Source organism: Dama dama, chromosome 33 (assembly GCF_033118175.1).
Source record: "Dama dama isolate Ldn47 chromosome 33, ASM3311817v1, whole genome shotgun sequence".
In the NCBI taxonomy this organism is placed as follows: domain Eukaryota; kingdom Metazoa; phylum Chordata; class Mammalia; order Artiodactyla; family Cervidae; genus Dama; species Dama dama.
The window spans coordinates 7,710,039-7,729,391 of NC_083713.1; the positions used below are offsets into that span (position 1 = coordinate 7,710,039).

The 19,353-nt window shown below is 36.1% G+C and overlaps 1 protein-coding gene across 6 annotated transcripts in view; it reads left to right on the forward strand.

The window, feature by feature from the left end:
* The window catches only part of WDR33 (WD repeat domain 33), a 119,174-nt gene that overhangs the window by 83,631 nt on the left and 16,190 nt on the right, over positions 1-19,353 (forward strand). For 5 of the 6 annotated variants that reach the window (XM_061135471.1, XM_061135470.1, XM_061135472.1 and 2 more), the window contains 7 exons: positions 15,622-15,748; positions 16,863-17,017; positions 17,106-17,184; positions 17,606-17,716; positions 18,078-18,172; positions 18,380-18,466; positions 18,691-18,830. In XM_061135471.1, coding sequence (XP_060991454.1) covers positions 15,622-15,748; positions 16,863-17,017; positions 17,106-17,184; positions 17,606-17,716; positions 18,078-18,172; positions 18,380-18,466; positions 18,691-18,830 — 794 coding nt within the window. Of the gene's footprint in view, positions 1-6,795; positions 6,999-15,621; positions 15,749-16,862; positions 17,018-17,105; positions 17,185-17,605; positions 17,717-18,077; positions 18,173-18,379; positions 18,467-18,690; positions 18,831-19,353 lie in introns of those variants that run through there. The other variant, XM_061135476.1, reaches the window with a different exon arrangement.

Sequence of the window (19,353 nt, forward strand, 5' to 3'; positions counted from 1 at the left end):
TGAGCTTTGGAGAGAATTGTAATGTCTGGATTCACACATTCCCACCCTGTGCCACATGGAAGGCTGAGATCTGTGATACCTCAGTGTTGTGGGAAGGGAGGGGTGGAATGGTAAGGAAAGAACTGGGTGGGATTAATTTTGAAACTTTTCTCTAGAATTTTCCACCTTTTACAAAGGTAATAAAGGTTCATAAAAAGTTCAAGCACTTAGAAATAAAAAGTCAGTGTCTTATCTCTCCTCACCTTGAGAGGTAATCACTATTTCATTCATAATTTGGTGTGAATGTTTCTGCAACTCTTATGCATATATAAAAAGTCGTTGAAGAAAACCTACTAAAATGAGACTATACTACATGTACTGTTTGGCTATTTGCTTTCCTCACAACACAGTATATCATGATCATCTTTTCATGTTGTTACTATTCCAGTCTTCTCAGGTAACTGCTCTATAACATTTCATAGCATGTATCTCTCATAGCTTATTTCACCATTATCATTGATAGACATTTAGGAATTGCAAGAAGTTTTCACATAGTTGTGCACCAAGCTTCCTGTACCTTTATGGTTGTTCCCACTTACGTAAATTTTCCTTTATGATAGAATCCTAACAGTAAACTTAATGGATCAGAGTATGAACATTCAAACTTTCTTTGGAAAGATACTTCTGAGATTTCCTCACCATCCTGGAGTCATTAGTGATTAACAATGTTATTATGGTCCAGCCAAAAATTATAGATTCTGTAGGCTTAACTTTAGAAAATTTCTACCATTTAAAAATGTAAGCTTATTTTATTTACGTTTGTTTTGGGAGTTCTTTTTTACCGTGCCTCGAGACAGGTGGTTTCTTAATTAGTTCCCTGACCAAGGATAAAACTCACTCACCCTGTAGTGGGAACTCAGAATCTTAACCAGTGGACTACCAGGGTAGTTCCTAAGCTTATTTTAAAAATTTATAAATAAAATGTACATGTAAAATTTTCTCCAGCCCCATAGAGTGATGGAATTTGGACAGTCCTTTTAAACTGTTTATTCCTGTGGTTACCATCAGAATTTAAAATAGTACATTTCTTGGTATATCTGTGTGACACAGTACCTGTTTGCTTCCTATCATGAAAGGTGAATTTCAAGTACTGACACCGCCAGTCATGCCTTTGTTATGAATTATGGTTGCTTTGATAGTTTCTCGTATAGCTTTAAACATTCTTAGTTCTTTATTTTGGGGGGCCATCACCTTTATACATTCTTTCACTCACCAATTTGTTACCTAAGGAAATCTATCTTTTTTCTTTTATCTGTCTTTATTTAAAAATGAATACTTAAAAAAAAAACACTGCCAAGGATTTATAACTACTGAACATTCTAAAAAAAATAAAAAGAAACCAATAAGTAGAATTGTGACTATGAATGATCCTACTGATCTCAGAAACAAATAGTGTTATCAGATTTATAATAAACTGTGGCAGTTAAAAGTTGTCCTACTTGAATGTCAAGATCAAGTGAGAGTCTGTTTTCTTAACCATTGTCTTATAAACTGTTAAAATAATGTCATAATTTAGGTTTTCTTAAAATTTCTAATTTTCTTTCTTAATGGCACTAAAAGCTTTTATCATAGGAAGTTTTTAAATTCTGCGGTGACAGTAAATGTTTTGTCTTTGCTTTTGAAGATACTTTTCACCTGGTTCTCTGACTTCTTGCTCTAATTTGGACTGACTGTCTTCTGTGCCTGCGACGGCAGACACACTGGGATTTTTTTGCCTTTCCTTATTAAGTCCACTCACTGCCTCCCAGTTTAGTTAAAGATACACTCTGCTCACCACCTTCAAACAGTGCTTGAGAGGTTAATACCAAATTTCTTATGTCTGGAGAGGTCTGTAATTTGCAGTCATACTTGACTCATGGTTTGGGTTTCGAATTGTGAATTTGAAATCCTTTTCCCTCAGAATTTTAAAGGCCTCCACTGCCTTCTCTCAGTTCTGCTGATGAGAAGTCGTATACTATTCCAGTTCTCTTTATTTTGTATGTAACCTGGCTTTCCCTTCTGAATGTTTTTTAAATCATCTCTTTTTCTCTGTGGACTTTTTTCTTTTTTAATTTAAATTTCATTTCTTTCGCTCACTTCGATGTGCAATCTCAAATCTTTATTCCATTCAAACCGTTTTTGTCTTTCTTTAATTATCATTTCCCATTATCTCTTCTGTCTTCGGGATCTCAGTGTTCACCTCTTGGAGCTATCTACCTTGTATTACCTTTTCTTTCATATTTTCTGTTTCTGTCCTTTGCTCTAAGAATTGGGGGATTTCTTCTGTTTTATCTTCCAGAATACGATCTTCATTCATGCCCAATCTTATACTCTACCCTTCTGGTGAAGTTTTTATTTTATCCACTGCATGGTTAGTTTCCAGGACCTCCTGTTGGTTCTCTGGTGTTTCCACTTTTAATGGTAGTCTGTTTTGTTGTTTATTTGAAATGCATGTACCCTTTAAAACTCTTCGCATAGTAATTGAGGTGTGTGTATATGTGTGTTTAGTTTGATTGGTTCTGTTCTTCCTGTTTGTTTTCCCTAGAATCACTTAAGTTTGTTTCTTTTCCTGGTCTTTCTTCCTGTTTGATTTTTCGCAAATGTCCAGTGATCCTTGGTTGGCCAAATATTTGAATGAAAATTTATGTTGGTTAGTATAAGTTGCAGTCTTTTATTTCTTTTGCAGTTGAGTATGTCGACTTGCCCAAAACACTCCTCTGTCCATAGTAGACCTCACCATAGACTCTGTGTCTGTGCGTGCCACACTCTGAATGGGAAGAATAATCTTGGAGTAAACAGGCAACTAGCACAGTTGCCAGCGTAAGTGTGTTGTATTCTGAGATGGAGTACTCAGCTTATTTCACTCTGGGTTGGGTGGACCTCTGCTCTTCCCCCTCCCCTTTCCTCCTCCTCTCCTATCTAATCTCCCCTCCCCTTTCTTTCCTTTTCACTTCTCCTTTCTTTTTTCCTCTCTCCGGGGTCATAGTGTGGCATTGGCACAAGCTTTGTGCTTTCCTCTCCAACTTTAAGTCCTGTCTGGGATTTCTTCCCAGACTACCTTTTGCTTTGTTTAGAAAGCCATTGTCTGGCTTTAGGTGAATGCAGCTGTTATATATAAATGGGAAGGCAGGAGGAGAGGCCTGGACAAGTTGCTGTATAGAGAGTTCTGTAGTTACCCTCATTATAGCATCACAGCCTTTGTCACTGAGCTATCCCAGAGCCTAGAGCCTTTTTTTTTTTAGGCCCCAGCGGCCCATTATGTATTATGGGTTTTGTTTTCTGCTCTGGCTTATTCATCACTGAACCCATCTATTTTTGGAGCATGTCAACATTTATGTTGAAGTTTTTTGACATTTTCATAAAGTTTGTGGTCAGTGACAGTCTTGGAATAAGTACATCCGCTGTAAATTTTGTAAAAGTAATTTAGGAAGGAGCTTGGGTACATAATTTTACTTATTTTGTTATCTGTAGTCAAAAGTATTACCTGTTTTTCTTAGTTAATTAAAATACAGTCAAAATAATATAATAAAGGCAATGATGACTTCAATTTTGTAGGTCTTCCAGTTCTGAGAGAATAATGGCATTAGATCAAGTCTAATACTTAGGTTGGGTATTGGTAATTAGAACTCATGGGTTATTTGAAGACTGAAATTTAGCAAAATCTTAAGAAGTCTGACTTTTGGGAAGTACTTTCAAATGGAACCATTTTCTGCTTTCCCATACTCTGCCCATGGTAGTGACAGCTCTTGCTGAACAACTAGCTCTACATGGAAATCTCTGTCCTTGTGGTGAGCTTTTTCCAGGCAGAGATTGGATCAAGATAAGAATTTTTATAATTTGACTATTCAAAATGTGTGCGAGGCATGGTACTAAGTGCTTCATACATTTCGTTTCATTCTTGAAACTGCCCCCAATAATTGAGTAATCCATTTTACACATGAAAATATTAAGGTTTAGCAAGGTTATGTAAATTATATAAGGCCAGAACTGGTAAATGACATCTGAGGTTTAAACAGATGGTTTACTACAAATCTTTTTACTATTAACCGTTGTATAGCACATGAACACTAAACATAGTACCTACATAAATTATATTTAATATATCCTTGATTCCAAATAAAACTGTTCTGACACTGTACCTGTGGGCCTCTTGGACAAATCTCATTTTATCTCTTGATTATTTCTTCCAGAGGGAAGTTTATATAGTAGATTGTACATGAAGTTGAGAATCTGTATGATTCACTCTTGACACTGCTCAGAGAGGGAGGCAAAATAAAACATTGATCTGTTGTTTTCCCCAAGAACACTCTTTTGTTTTGTTTGATTTTGAACTTTGGGCTTTTCATCATTCATTCAACAAAGTACAAGTTAGCAAATTTTAAACACCTTCATGAGGAGATTATGGTGTTCTTTATAATATGTTACATTTAATTTGAGCTGTTTTGGATTTTCACATTTCCTAATAAGCATTACTTGGTTTCCACATTTCTGGAATAGTTATTTTTTTTTTAATTTCTGAGATCTATGAGTGAAATTCTGAAAATTTATTATATGTCTTCATTTATAGTGAGTCTTTGGCTAGATACAGAATTCTGGATTCCAAGCTCTCCCCCTGCCCTGTGGCCCCCCCCCCCCCCCCCCCATTTTATCACTAAAAAAACTGTTTCTGTGTCTTTTTGCTGCCAGTGTTTTGATGAGAAGTTTTACGGTAGTTGTGGAATGGCCCTCAATTGGGATTTATCTGATATTTTTCTCATGACTGATTTTGGTGTGGTGTTCTGGAATTTGGGGAGGAAGATCACAGAGGTAAAGTGGCACTTCTGTCACATCAGAATATGAGGTGTATACTGTCAGCATGACTTAATGTTGACTTTGATCACCATGTTGAAGCAGTGTCTGTGAGTTTTCCAGTGTAAGGCGACTTCTTTCCCCCTCCTCCATACAGTTCTCTTTGAAAGGAAGTCATGAAGCACAGCCCACACCTAAAGAATTGGGAATTACGCTCCACATCCTTGAGGGTAAACCTAAGTTGTTTGGAATTTTCATGTGCGTGATTCAGCTGCTCTCCTCCTCTTATTTATATCACCATGAACTAATGGATATTTTATTAGAATATGTTTTCATTATGATGGAAACTAGGTAACATGACCAAGCTTCCAGTTGAGGTTTTCTCCATTATCTTTTTTCTGCTTTGAAATAGAAATGAAAATGATGATCAAGATCCAATTGGAATGTACGGCTGTATCTGAATTTCTTTTGTAGAAAAAATTCTTAGTTATAGTTAGAAATTACACAACCTGCAGGGAATCATATGATATACACTTACCCCAGCAGTATTTTTGCTCTGATCTAGATAAATTTCTTTAACTTTGCCATTGTTACCTTCCTTTCTTCCAAGGCATGGGTAGTAGTAGATGGCAGAATTATATAGGGAACCACATTTACCAAAAGTGTACAAATGTTCCCAAAAAGATTCTGGCTAAACTCAAGAGATTCGGAGTACAGTTGATACTGTGCATGGCTATGATTGCCCTGGGGTTAATAAACTGTACTTTGACCTGGATTATGTGTTGCTTTTATCTATCTAAACTTTCAACTTAAAAAAATGGTCTCTTTAATATGTCCAGCTGGGTGAATCATAGTTTTACCTGTTTTCAGAAGGAAAGCTTACCTTTGAAGTACCCAAAAGTATCATTGTAAATGGTTTTGTTTTTTCTTCTTTAGTAGGAGCTTCAGTTAGGAGTTCTCTTCGTTCTTGGCCAAGGTATCTTCTGGCACTAATAGCTTTATTATTAATGTTGCATAGGACTGCTCTTTCTGGTAGTCCTATTGATTCTTTAAAAATTTTTTTTTTCTTTTTTTGCCTTTTCTTTCTAATTTTTCAAGCAATGACTATATGCTTTTTTCTTGACCATTTAAAAGAATATTGTACTATCTGTATATTACTATTGAATTATTTATGTGCATAGAAATGTTTACTAGAGAACCTTTGACTAGCTAATTACACACAGACACACACACACACACACACCAGTGTACCCTTTCTAATAAAGGACTTCGCTGCTGGTTTCTGCGCTGTGTGAGACACCGGTTGTCTCCCATCTTGGACAAATAAATGGCTAAAGTGCTTTGTAATATTTATTGTTAACAGTCATCAATGGGGGAGTATATCAGCAATGAGGCTGAAAGAACATTTGGTTGTTGCATTCCTTCCCTTTAATCTTCTTTGATAAATATTCTCCAAAATAGCCTTGTATTTTTTGAGTACTTTAAATTTTTAATTGAACTTAAATTATGCACTTAGTCATATATTCTTTTTTTTTCCTTCATTTTGCCAGAAGTAACATGGCATTAATCTTATGTATGTTTGATTTCAATTTTTAATGTACTTGACAATTTCTTTTAGGTCAGCTTTTGTCAGTACTATATAAACATATGGTACAAATGTACAGAAACCATTTTCCTTGCATATGGAAATTAAATATGTAAGTTAAGTAGAAGGTTGGCAAATTTATGATGTATCTACTTCTTATTCCATATGAGTTTTTCTGTTTGTATACTCGATGCTCTTCTGACACTATATCTTCCATAGTGTTTTATAACCTGATAAACACTTCTGTGTTACCACTCAGCTCTGTCAAACCCTTACCTTTTGGCTTACATATTTATGAATTTTAAAAAGAAGTACACATTACAGATACGGTTAAAGGGCCTTTTACTTGTTCCTCTCCTGCTCCAAAACTGTCTACTGACCTGAATTTACATTCATCATTTCAGCTAGCATGTCAGAATTTTGCAGATTGGTCTTTGGAGGGACTTGGAAGTATTCTGAGGAAGAAAGACTCACAGTCACATTCTCACCTACAGATGTGTAATATACATTGAAAGCCTTGTAAGGCCCTCAGACATGGAAAGAAACTTGTCAATTTTTAAAATTCAGCATTGCCCAGCTATTTGACCAAAGAAACCCTTCACCCATGATTCTGTGCACGGTTGTTGCTTAGAAAATGCTTTGTGTAAGCACTGCCTAGAGGTGTACACTTTCCAAAATTTACTTTCCATTTAATTTTATAGTTCTTTTTACTAACGTACCTTTCTGGATTTAAATGACAAAGAGAGTAATTACTCTCAATTGATGTTCAGTGTTGGATCAAGTTTAAAATCATTCTACAAAAAAGGAAGGTAAAAGTGCTAATAAATTGCATATTCATTGACCAATGTACAGGTAACTTAATGTTCCTTAATTTTTAAAATTCTTAATTCTGCTGATCTGCTGAAATGTCTAGCTATGGACCATGGCTACACATTCCCTTTGCCTTAAACTAATCTGTTATATTTTCTGTTCTTGTGGCTGAAAGTAGCTTGAGTTTGTTGTTAATGTTTGACACACTTTCTTGAATAGCAGTTCTTCAACTGTTAATGTTGTACAAAGTGGTACTTGAATTTTGTTTGCTTTTTTCCTTCCTGTATTAGAAAATCTTGGTGCTTTTTGTAAGCTATGTATGAAAGAAAACTTTAAGATTTGTTCATATAATGATCTGATCCAGGAAAAATAAAATGGGAAAATGGACACTATTTCTGACCTTCAAATAAAATTCTGTATCTTGCTTTTCAGACTGTTCACCAAGCCTTGGGACATATGCTCTGTCTTAAGGCAGGGCTGTTTACCCATGTGGGCTAATAGGTCCCTTAGGGTCTGGTGAGGCTGTGGAGGAGAGATGAGGTTCTTGAAAAATGCACAGGGGCACTAAGTTCACATACAGTTTCACAGAGGCCAGGGAACCTCTGGGAAGGGAAGATCCAAAACAGACCTTGTTCCTTTGTTGGCTTCTGGCCTTCACTGCCGGAGAAGGCAGTGGCACCCCACTCCAGTACTCTTGCCTGGAAAATCCCATGGACGGAGGAGCCTGGGAGGCTGCAGTCCAAGGGGTCGCTAAGAGTCGGAGACGACTGAGCGACTTCACTTTCACTTTTCACTTTCATGCATTGGAGAAGGGAATGGCAACCCACTCCAGTGTTCTTGCCTGGAGAATCCCAGGGACGGGGAGCCTGGTGGGCTGCCGTCTATGGGGCTGCACAGAGTCGGACACGACTGAAGTGACTTAGCAGCAGCAGCAGCAGCAGCCTTCACTGCACTATACTTTATGATTCTGGGATAGGAAATTATTAATAAACAGGAAGGCTCCAGTTTCTACAAAAATAAGCCTAGAGCTGTTCACCACATAGCTAAGGACATCTATCCTGTTATTCCTAAAATTTTAGGATTTATTAAGGAGTCTCTGCATTATATTTCTAGGATAGCCTTTAAAAAAAAACATCTAAACATTTTATCATTAGGAAAAACTTTTTTTCCTGCATTCTGCACCTTATTTCAAGATAGTTATGTAACATTTATTTTAAAAGGTTTTTTGTTTGTTTTGTGGACAGCTATCTCTAAAAAACCTGTATTAGTTTTTGCTGCCTTAATTTCTGTCTATATTCAGAAAACTTTTTTAAGCATTAGCTTTCTTGAAAGTTTTTGTACCTGAACTTTGTGGTTCCACAGATACTTCCCCAGAGTTCAGTTCTGTTTCGTGTGCAGATCACTTGCTTTAGAGATTGAGCACCCGTAGTAGGAGCCCAGTAAGTACTGTTGAGCACCTTTATTTTGAATTAGTGAACAAGTGAAAAATAGATGAATGTGTGAAAGAATAATCAGGTGGAGTAAGTAAAATTATTGTTAATCTCCCCATTCAGTATAAATTCTAATCACAATTAATGGTTGCTTTTTGCAAACAAGTATTATGAAGTAATAAGCTAAACAATTCTGGATGTCAGACACTGGTTAACCCACAAAGCAAATGCCACCTGTGTTCCAGAGATGCTAATTCTGTCACTATTCATTTAGCGAGGATCTGGAAGGATTGTTTAGCTACCCAAGAAATGATGCAGAACTCACTGCCCTCAAAACTTAAGTTCTGAGAGTAACCCAGTATGATTAGATTAATTTGGAATTTCTTTGGGTGGAGTTGGGTCATGGTTGCCAGATTTAACAGGACCTTGCTCTTCAAGGTCAGTGTGATTACTTCTCAGTTAAAAGTAATTCTTATTTTGGTGTTTAGGTTTCACCGCTAAATTCTTTTCATATTTTCAAGATGGAAAGGTATTTACAAGTTTTCCTTCTGCACCCTCCTCAGTTACATTTGTGCAAGCAAAATTTGATAAACAGTAGAAACTCTTTGCCCCTTTATTTGGATGTTTTAGTGAGGTGAAGGGAAGATTGGAAATGGGAAGGAGGCAGTCCTGGCTACCAGTGGTCAGTGGACTAACCCAAATAGGCCTCAGTTTTCTCTTGTAAAACTTGTACAAGACTTTATAACTTTGCAGGTCTTCACTAGCTCAAGTATTGATTGAAGATAATTTTTTGTTGTTGCTGTTCATTTTATAACTTAGATAGTAAATAAAAATAATGTAGTTATGGAGATTTAAGAAGGAAATTTTTTTTAAATGACTGATTACAGTCTAAATCAGTGTTGTCCAATAGGACTTCTTGTGATGATGGAAATATTCTATATTTATGCTTCCAATATGCTAGTCATTAGTCGCATGGGGCTGTTGAGCACTTGAAATGTTGGTAGTGTGACTGAGGGACCTAATTTTTAATCTAAATTAAAACATTTAAATAGCCACATGTGGCTAATAGCTACTATGTTGAACAGTGCAGGTTAAATTCTTAAGTATAAGCATTCAAAAGGAGTCTCACATGCAGATTTATCATGACAGTCTTATATTTCATTTGATCAGTTGCAACTGGGATATATTAGAATTTGGCAGTTGTACCTCCAAGTATCAATATTGAAATCTTTCTTCAAACACAGCCCCCATTTCTAGTTGCTGTCAAATACAGCCAAGCTGGGCTTCCTTGGTGTCTCAACTATAATGCGGGAGACCTGAGTTCAATCCCTGGGTCAGGAAGATACCCTGGAGAAGGGAATGGCTACCTGCCCCAGTATTCTGGCCTGGAGAAGTCCCGAGCAGAGAAGGCTGGTGGGCTACAGTCTGTGTGGTTGCAAAAAGTTGGATATGGCTGAGCGACTAACACTACTACTGCTACTACAACCAAGACACTTCTCACCTTTCTCAGGGATTCTAGAGTTTTTATTTGGCAGCCATGTGCCTGCATCACTGGGTTCTTAAAGCTCTGCCATCCTAATGATGATTGTATGTGTTTATTACAGTCCCCTACAAGTCTGCACACTGTTCCTTTATAGTGTATGGGGCAGGTCTGGCGGTGTTGAGAGTTATGAGCCTAAACCTGAAACATTTAAATGTCACTTTAAAAAATACTTGGTCTTTCATTGTCAAGAAGTTTTTAGTCCTAAAATCTTGAGCCATTAGCAAGATGTTTTTACTACTAAAATATCTAGGTCACTAGGCCAATAAAAAGTTGTCATGTGGATGTATTAATTGCTTTAGCATTAAAAATACTGCATTCTTGAAATTTCCATGTTTGCGGATAACAAAGCACTTTGAATGATTCTGTCCTGAAATTCTGGATCTTTGAAATGATAAAAATTATTGTAAAGGCGTTCTGTAGGGATAATGGTTGAAATTGATAAGCCTTGTGTTTGGGACTCAAGTCATTTTTCCATGAGATAATAATTTATATAAGGTTAAGTTTTTATATATGGCATGCCAGGTCACAAAACCTTTAATATCTTTGAACTTAATTCAGTCATACCAAGTCCAAAAGCTTTCAATGAAACCTTGCATTCCCACTGAGGCTCTGAAGTGTATCTCCCTGGGACCCCAGGCACTGGTTAGTTCTGTACTGGCAAACACAGGTGCTAACTGGTGTCAGTCAGTCCCTTGAGTTTTGAATAGAAGCAGTTGCCGTTATACAAAGTAATAAAAGCACATGTTGGAAATTTCAATCAGTATAAAAGAGTAAATTGCTTCTTAAACCCATACCATTTCTTCTCCCTGAACTATTATGTTTTCTTCTTTACAAATGGAGCTAAATTACACCTTGCTTTTCTGCTTAAGATTTTAGAAATCAGGTTTATACCCTGTTTAGGTGTACAGTTCTATGAATTTTAACAAATATATGCACGATAACATATGCACGATCAAGATATATAACATTTATATATATATATATATATATATATATAACATTTGTCCCTCCAAAAAGTTCCTTCCCACTGCTTCATTTTTGTAACCACCACCATAATCAAGATATAAAGTCTGTCACTCAAACATTTCCTCTTTCAGTTCCAACCTCAATTTTAATAGCTGTATTGTATTCAGTTATATTGATGTACCTAAATTTTTCTAAATAGCCCCTCATTGATATAGATTGTTTCCAGTTTTACAATTCAAATAAGGTCCAATAAATACCTTTAAATATAAATCTTGGTGTGCTTTTTACAGCTGCAAACATATGGTAGATTCCTACCAGAGGGATTACAGAATTAAAAGCTGTAAGCATATAACATTTTGATTGGGCCAAAAGCCCCTGGAAAGTTGTGCTAATTTCCTTTTCAACCAGTTGTGTATAAAGTGTCTATAACTCATTAACAGAATCCTCCTGCCAATGCAGGAGACATGGGTTTGATCCCTGGGTCAGGAAGATCCCCTGGAGAAGGAGATGGCAACTCACTCCAGTATTCTTACCTGGAAAGTGCCATGGACAGAGGAGCCTGGAGAGGTAGTCTGTGGGATTGCAGAAGAATCGAACACAACCTAGTGACTAAACAACTATATTAACACTGTGTCACCAAAATTAATTTTTGCCAATTTGATGGATAAGATATTACCTAGCAAAGTCGCTTGCATTTTTTTCCCATTTTAAAAGCACATCAGAAAGTTCAGACACGCAGAATCTACCCATGTTATTTATGACTAAAACCACAATATTTTAGGAAATGTAGATAGAAAAATCTTACCTTTATTCTCACAATTTCCCATATAATTTTCCTTTCCTGCTTATCTCTATGTACATTTTTATAACAATTATTTATGTGCATTTTTATAATCATCCTTACAGCATATGCACAGTTTGTGCATGTATTGTTTGCTTTTTAAAAGTCCACTTTTATTTCATGAGCATTTTTCTTTGTTCCTAGAAGCTTCATTGCAGTAGTTGTATGTTTCTTCTCTTTTGGGACTGTGGCACAGTTGATTTAGTCATTCCACTTCTAAACTGTTTTATACTTTTTTACTATTATGAACAAGGCTTCAAATACCATGTTTTGAAAATAAGTTTGAAAAAAATCCTTTAAAATTATTTTCTTAGGATAAATTTCTACTTGTTTGATTCTTCTGGATCTAAATGTGTCATATTGACAGGAGAGGGTAGAATTTCATTATTCAAAGTAGTTTTTGTCTCTTCATTGGGAATTCAGTAACTTTTTTTCCTGGAGAAGGAATCAGTTGTACATTAGTTTCCTTCTATGCCAGCTCAATTATTTGTTTTCTTCTTTTTCATGAAAAATTATGAAAATGACTTATGCTACTTGTAAAGATTTCATAGAGATAATCAATCCATTAAGTAAATTAAAATTTTTAATTGAATCTTTTTCTCTGAAGATCATTTGTTTTCAATATTTTAAAATTACCAAATAATATACAGTGAACTGTCCTTACCCTTGTTCTCTCAGTACCCAGTTCTCATTCTTTGTGGCAGTTAATATTATCAGATTCTTGAATAGTCTTTCAGATACATTTTATGCATTTTTGAGCAAATGTATGTGTGTTCTCTGTATATGTTTGTGTGTCTCTCTATTTAAGCCACAAATGTTAGCAAGCTACACATACTTTTTGTACATATTTTCTTAGATTATTTGTATTTATTTTTTAAAGTAGATAATATATGTACTTTTTTCAAAGATAAAATAATTGCATAGCCCCTCTTGTATTTCAGTACCCTGTCTGAAATACACCGTCCTTTGGTGAGTTTTTCTGCACAGAAAAACAAATATTCAGTAGGAAGGTACATATTTTTGTTTTCCTCTGTAACTCTCAAACTGACCTTTCACATGTGATAAGGCAGTATGTAATAGGCGACAAGAGCAGTGGCTTGGGGGCCAGCTTGCTGCACTCATATATCTGCCCTGCCACATATCAAGTGTATAATTTTGGGCAAGTTAGTTAGCCTATCTGTGCTTTGTAATCAGATGTAAAATTATGGCTCAGTGAGAAGGAAATGGCAACCTACTCCAGTATTCTTGCCTGGAGAATCCCATGGATGGAGGAGCCTGGAGGGCTACAGTCAGTGGGATCACAGAGAGTTGGATGTGACTGAAGTGACTGAGCAATACATACTTTGCTTAGAATAGTACCACACGTAAGGAGTATATGTGTTTGCTAGTGGTATTATTTTTATTATTAGGGACAGTGACCAATAAAATAATATTCAATCAGTCCAGATCAATTTGACTTATATTAGTTACATATATGAGTACGGGTAAGTTCATTTAACAAAAATGGGTGAATGGGATTTCTCACTTGTTTGAATTCTATTTAAATATTTTAGAAAACTTCCAAAAACAAAAGTAAAGCAACTAAAATATACTTTGCTGTTCCTTTCTTATGGGTTGATAGGGTTTTTTTATTTTTTGTTTTTTTTTGGTTTGTTTTTGCATATACGTTTTTAAACAGATATACTTTCTTTATGTAGTAAAAGTGTCTCAGAGAAAGTGAGGTAGAGGTGACTGCTGAGAATATGAACTTTTTTGCACAGTGCATCACATTTTAAAAAATGCTTTCTCATGTGCTTTCTACTCAAATTTGGTAAAAATACATATCTATACAATATTTAATTTTAGGTGACAGTGACCCATAAAGTTTTAAAATTCTCTGGCCATATCTTTTAAGGGTAAAATTGTTAATGACATTTAAAGTTCTTAAGGCAAACAAGGGTCTGGGAGCTTGAATTATATTTCTATCCAATTTTTCCATCCTCAGTTCTTAATAAAAAAAATTAAGGGAACAACAAAACCTCTTTTCCTTTTCTGTTTGTTGGTTACAAAATAATATATATTTATTGTAGGAAATATAAAAGCAGAAGACAGAGAAATAATTACCTTGAAATTACTATTCAGTTTAATATTGTAACAGCTTGGTATCTAGGCTGCTTGCCTTTTTTCTCTATGTAGCTGTGCACACACAGTCCCTCATGTTATTAATTTGTTTGCCTTCTGCAGTGATGGCATCAGGAATGCTATACACAGTTGTTTTTTTTTTAAATAAACTTAGTATCATGATCATTTTAACCTTGCTGTTATCTATAAAATCATTTATAATAGGTGTATCATATTCCATTGAGCACATATGCCATATTGAAATTTAATTTGTAGTATATTTCCTACTCAAGAACATTTAAAAATAAACTATATCAGTAAACATCCTTACAAATCAAATTTTATGGACACACATTATATCCTTAGGATCATTTCTGAGACATGGAGTTACTGGTTGTAGGACATAAACTTTTTTCATGCTTTTTCATACACATTGCCAAATTGCTCTCCAGATAGTTGGTATCTTCCGAGTGCTTGCTAGCACAGGGATGGTCTCTAGTTAAGTCCTTGCCTATTTGAGGTGCGAATTCCCTTTCTCCATGGTGTATATTCACTCTCCAGTGCCTCTAGAACCATCTCTTCTTCCTTCCTTTCCGATTTTTCTGTTCTTCTGTAGCCTTCCTCCTTCCCACTTCATAGAAGCTGGATTTGATCCAGGTTAGAGAAGGAGCTATTTCAAGTGCTGTTTACCTCTCTCCACTTGCTTCTTAGGGCATTTGCTATATAAAATACTCTTGAGGCTCTTTTTGTATAGCTTGAACCAAGTTTTTGAAAATCATGCTCATTTTTTTTTTTCAGTTTGTAAATGCTGATTTTTGCTTTAGTGATTTTTAGTAAGTTAGTCTATTACACTTGTGAAGTAACCACAGTGGTTAAGAGAACTACTATCCCTAATTCAGGAGACTGGTTTCAGGTTCCAGCTCCTGTTCTTGTTGAGAACAGCTTTCCTCAGGATTTTGTGAGGATTTAAAGAAGTGATGCTTGTAAGTGCTTCATACACTGCCTATCATATAGTGAGCACTTGATTGTCTAGCTTTTATTATCATCTCATCTGACATAAGTGTGAGTGAAGCAGGGATTATTTTTCTCATTCTATATTTCAGGAAATGGGATCAGAAAGATGGAATGCTTTTCCTATTGTCACGTCTAGAAAGTGATGATGTCTGGATTTATAACTTTCGATCTGTAGGGACTGCTGCAAGTGGGAAAGCTAAAGTGAACAAGAGTTGTTTCTAATAATTAGGATAAAACATAGAAGATCATGAAAAGTTTGAAAAGCTTTATATACAGGGGCTTGAGAGGTAAAGCTTCCAAAAAAGTCTTGACTGGCCTACCAGCAAGTAGGTGAGAATAGTTCCAGAAGAGAAACGGTTCCTGTGCATTGTGGCATAGAAGGGGAGGTTGCATTTTAAAGTTTAAGAAGACTGAGCACTAGGATCAGAACATTTAATAGATGTCTCTACTTTGGTTTAAATTAGAATGGAGTCCTGTTTTAAATGTCTATGCTGATTAGGTTTTTATCTTAACTTGTTTCCGACAGGGCACGGTGCTGATGTGAAGTGCGTAGACTGGCATCCAACAAAAGGGTTAGTTGTTTCAGGAAGTAAAGATAGTCAACAGCCAATCAAGTTCTGGGATCCCAAGACTGGGCAGAGTCTTGCAACACTGTAAGTGATAGGAACCCCACCTTGATCCTTAAAAAAGGAGAGCAAAGCTGACTGAATTGTTAACTGTTAGCCTTCTTTCCTCTCATGTATTCCTGGAAAAGTGTAGACAATAGATGGACTCTTATCTATAGGCCTTTTGTTTATTAAATGTGATTTCTCTCTAAATTCCTCATAAAGTCAGGCTTGCTGTTTGTTCTCCCATATACATGTAAGTTTAATTTGGGTATCGTGGGGTAAGGGGTAGGGAGGAGGTGGTTATTCCTACTACTCTAGATTTCTCATAATATTGGTACACTTGGCACTGTATGGAGTTGATATGTGTGCCACGTGTTAGACAGCCCACCTTTCTCCTTCTCACTACAGCTCTTCAGAGAGAGAAGTTTTCCCTCCGTTTTTAAATCAGTTCTCATTTTTTTGTCTGAGGTGTTTAGTTACAATAAAGCCATATCATAAAATTTTCTCTTTGACTCATCTGTGAACATTCACAGTTCATGTAATATGTTGTTGATTTTTTTTTTTTTTTCTCCCCTACTAAGCAGCTGTTTCCTAGTCCCTCTGACTGAGAACTGAGCCATGTCCAGAGTGAGCTGGTTGGCAGCAAGGCTGCCTGGTTGCACAGCTCCAGTGGCCACAAGCAAACAGGACACCTTGTGAATGGTGCTCCTAGGAGATGTGTATTGTGCAGGCCTCAGCAGTTGCAGAGTCTTTAGTTCAAATTAACCCTCAAACTATCTCAAGTTCTTTTTTAATGTTTGACTTAATAAGAGCAGCTTATTGAATTTCTAAAATTTAATGAGCTTTATTGAATATTAATTTATGTGTTCAAGTGTTTCCTTGCTTCACAGATAAAGTTTTCTACCCAGTTGAAGTTCTGCTGCTGTTTTAAATTGGTCAGTAAAAACTGCTTAGATAATAGACATTATTTTTGTCTTTGACCTATTTCTTTCATGTATATTTTAACTGTAGTCCTGTAATGTTACATGCTTTATTACTTCTAGGCCAAACTTCTTGCCAACTTGACTACCATGTACTTTTCAAGAAAAATAAATGACCATTGATTTAGACTTGTTTTGAATTCTGACCCAGGATTATTTTCTTGGTTCTTTGTTTCTAGTCATGCCCATAAAAACACAGTAATGGAAGTGAAATTAAATCTCAATGGCAACTGGCTACTCACAGCATCACGTGACCACCTCTGTAAACTTTTCGACATCCGAAATCTGAAAGAAGAGCTTCAAGTCTTCCGAGGTCATAAGAAAGAAGCTACAGGTCAGTGACTATGATATGCTTCTCATTCTATTACTGTAGAATTCTGACATCTTAATAATTTTGTCTTTCTGTATGTTTTTGTTTACAGCTGTGGCCTGGCATCCTGTTCATGAAGGACTTTTTGCCAGTGGAGGGTCTGATGGCTCTTTGTTATTTTGGCATGTTGGGTATGTGGCACTTACTATGTAAAGAAGTTGTAAATTGTATGAAGACCACACCCGAAAGTGAAAAAAATGATACTGTGTTGTATTTTTTTCTAAATGTTCATATGTCCTGTATCTGTAAACCCAGTTTGGAATAGAAAACATAGCACCTCTCTTTTTGGCTACGGAAGTCATAAAGGGAGAGTAAGACCGACTTCCTTGTTTCCTGTGGTAAGGTAATTTCTAAGGCCTTTCCCCTCTGAGGTGCTCTTTGGAAAACTGTTACTGATCACAACTGGGTACCTCTGAAACATGTGGAATTGACCAGATTCAAAGTCACCAAGTTTGGTAGCTTTGTATTACACTGAAAGAAAGTACCTTCTTTGGTGGAGGAGAAGCTGAATAACTTTTGTGAAAAAGACTGCTTTCTGTGGTGCCCTTACAGAGTAGAGAAAGAAGTAGGTGGAATGGAGATGGCCCATGAAGGAATGATCTGGAGTCTGGCTTGGCATCCCCTCGGACATATTCTCTGCTCAGGCTCAAATGACCATACTAGGTAAGCTCTGTGTCAGAAATAACAAGGAATTGCTGTGTTTATGGAGCAGCTGGAGATAAATGTATATTTAGTTTATTCATAGATGAATGTATTTATTTTCTAACTTAATTTTAAGGACATGTTTGCGGTGGTTTATAAATAATATTTTACAAGGAGGTTGAGTATTGAATATGACTTTGTTATTTGAATTTTGTTTTGCCTTCTAATTAAAAAAAGTCTTTCTACATTAAAAATTTTTAGAATAAGGCATTTTAAAACTCTGTTGTTTTTGCCAGAGGACTGCTTAGTGTTGTTAAGTGCCCAGAGATACACTAAAACTCTGCTTCTCTCCTCCTCCCTCCAAATACTTTTATTTTGACAGCAAATTTTGGACCCGAAACCGACCAGGTGATAAAATGCGAGATCGATACAACCTCAACCTGTTACCTGGAATGTCTGAAGATGGAGTGGAATATGGTGAGGTTCTTGCTTGTTTATTCTTCTTTGAAATATGATAGTCTGTAGTAAAAGTGTTAAGTATCAAGAAGATTATATAAAATGAATTTTAGTTTTATAGTCTATTGATTTATGAATCTCTAACAATAATTTTTATAAAGTGTTAATTTTATTGGCCCACTACATTTATGAAATCTCTATTGACAATGGCTATATTCCTATTTATAGATGACCTTGAACCTAATAGTCTGGCAGTAATTCCAGGGATGGGAATACCAGAACAACTAAAATTAGCTATGGAACAAGAACAGATGGGTAAGAGAAGTTGTACCTAAACTTTTTCTATAATTTTACCTGTTTCCTGTAATTGTGATATTAAGTTATTTTGAAAATGTCAAAATGATGTATGTTGAGAAACATTGATAAAAGTGATATAAGCTGTATAATATTTAGAATTTGTTCTTTCAAAAATACATTCACTGATGAGGTGGCCACTTTCTTTCATTTCCTTGGCTAACTGCTTCTCTTCTTGGTTACAGGGAAAGATGAGTCAAATGAAATTGAAATGACAATTCCAGGTTTAGATTGGGGAATGGAGGAGGTGATGCAAAAGGATCAGAAAAAAGTGCCTCAGAAGAAGGTTCCGTATGCAAAGCCTATCCCTGCTCAGTTCCAGCAGGTGAGGAACTCCGCGTGCACCCTCATCCCCTCCCCGTGCCCTTCGCATGCGCGGGGAACTAGTGAGTCTCGCTGAGTTGCAGGGATAGGTTTCCCTTGTATTATCTCATCTGTTGAAGGTATGTCTGGCTGTCCTATAGACTTTCTGGAGCTTTCTTCACATATTTCAGGCATTATTAGACATAGTCTCCATCTGCTGCTTTGCAGTTAGTGCTGAGTTTGTCATGAATCTTCTCTGGATATTCTTTTATTCTCACCTCCTTATTATTATCCAAGTTATTGGAAGAAGAAAAGAGACTTGGAGTGGAAAGAGTATGTTGACCCTCTTCAACATATTTTTTCTGTCTTCTACTTTGTTCCTTCACACAGTGTGCAAAAGTGCACATGACCTTTTGAAGAGGCAGGCAGGCTTTGCATCTTAATAGCATGTGAAATCTTGCAGCTTTTTCAGCTTAGCAATTTCTGCCTAGTAATGTGCTTTGCCTAACTCTATTCCTGTGTCGCTAAGAATTAGAGAATTAGAG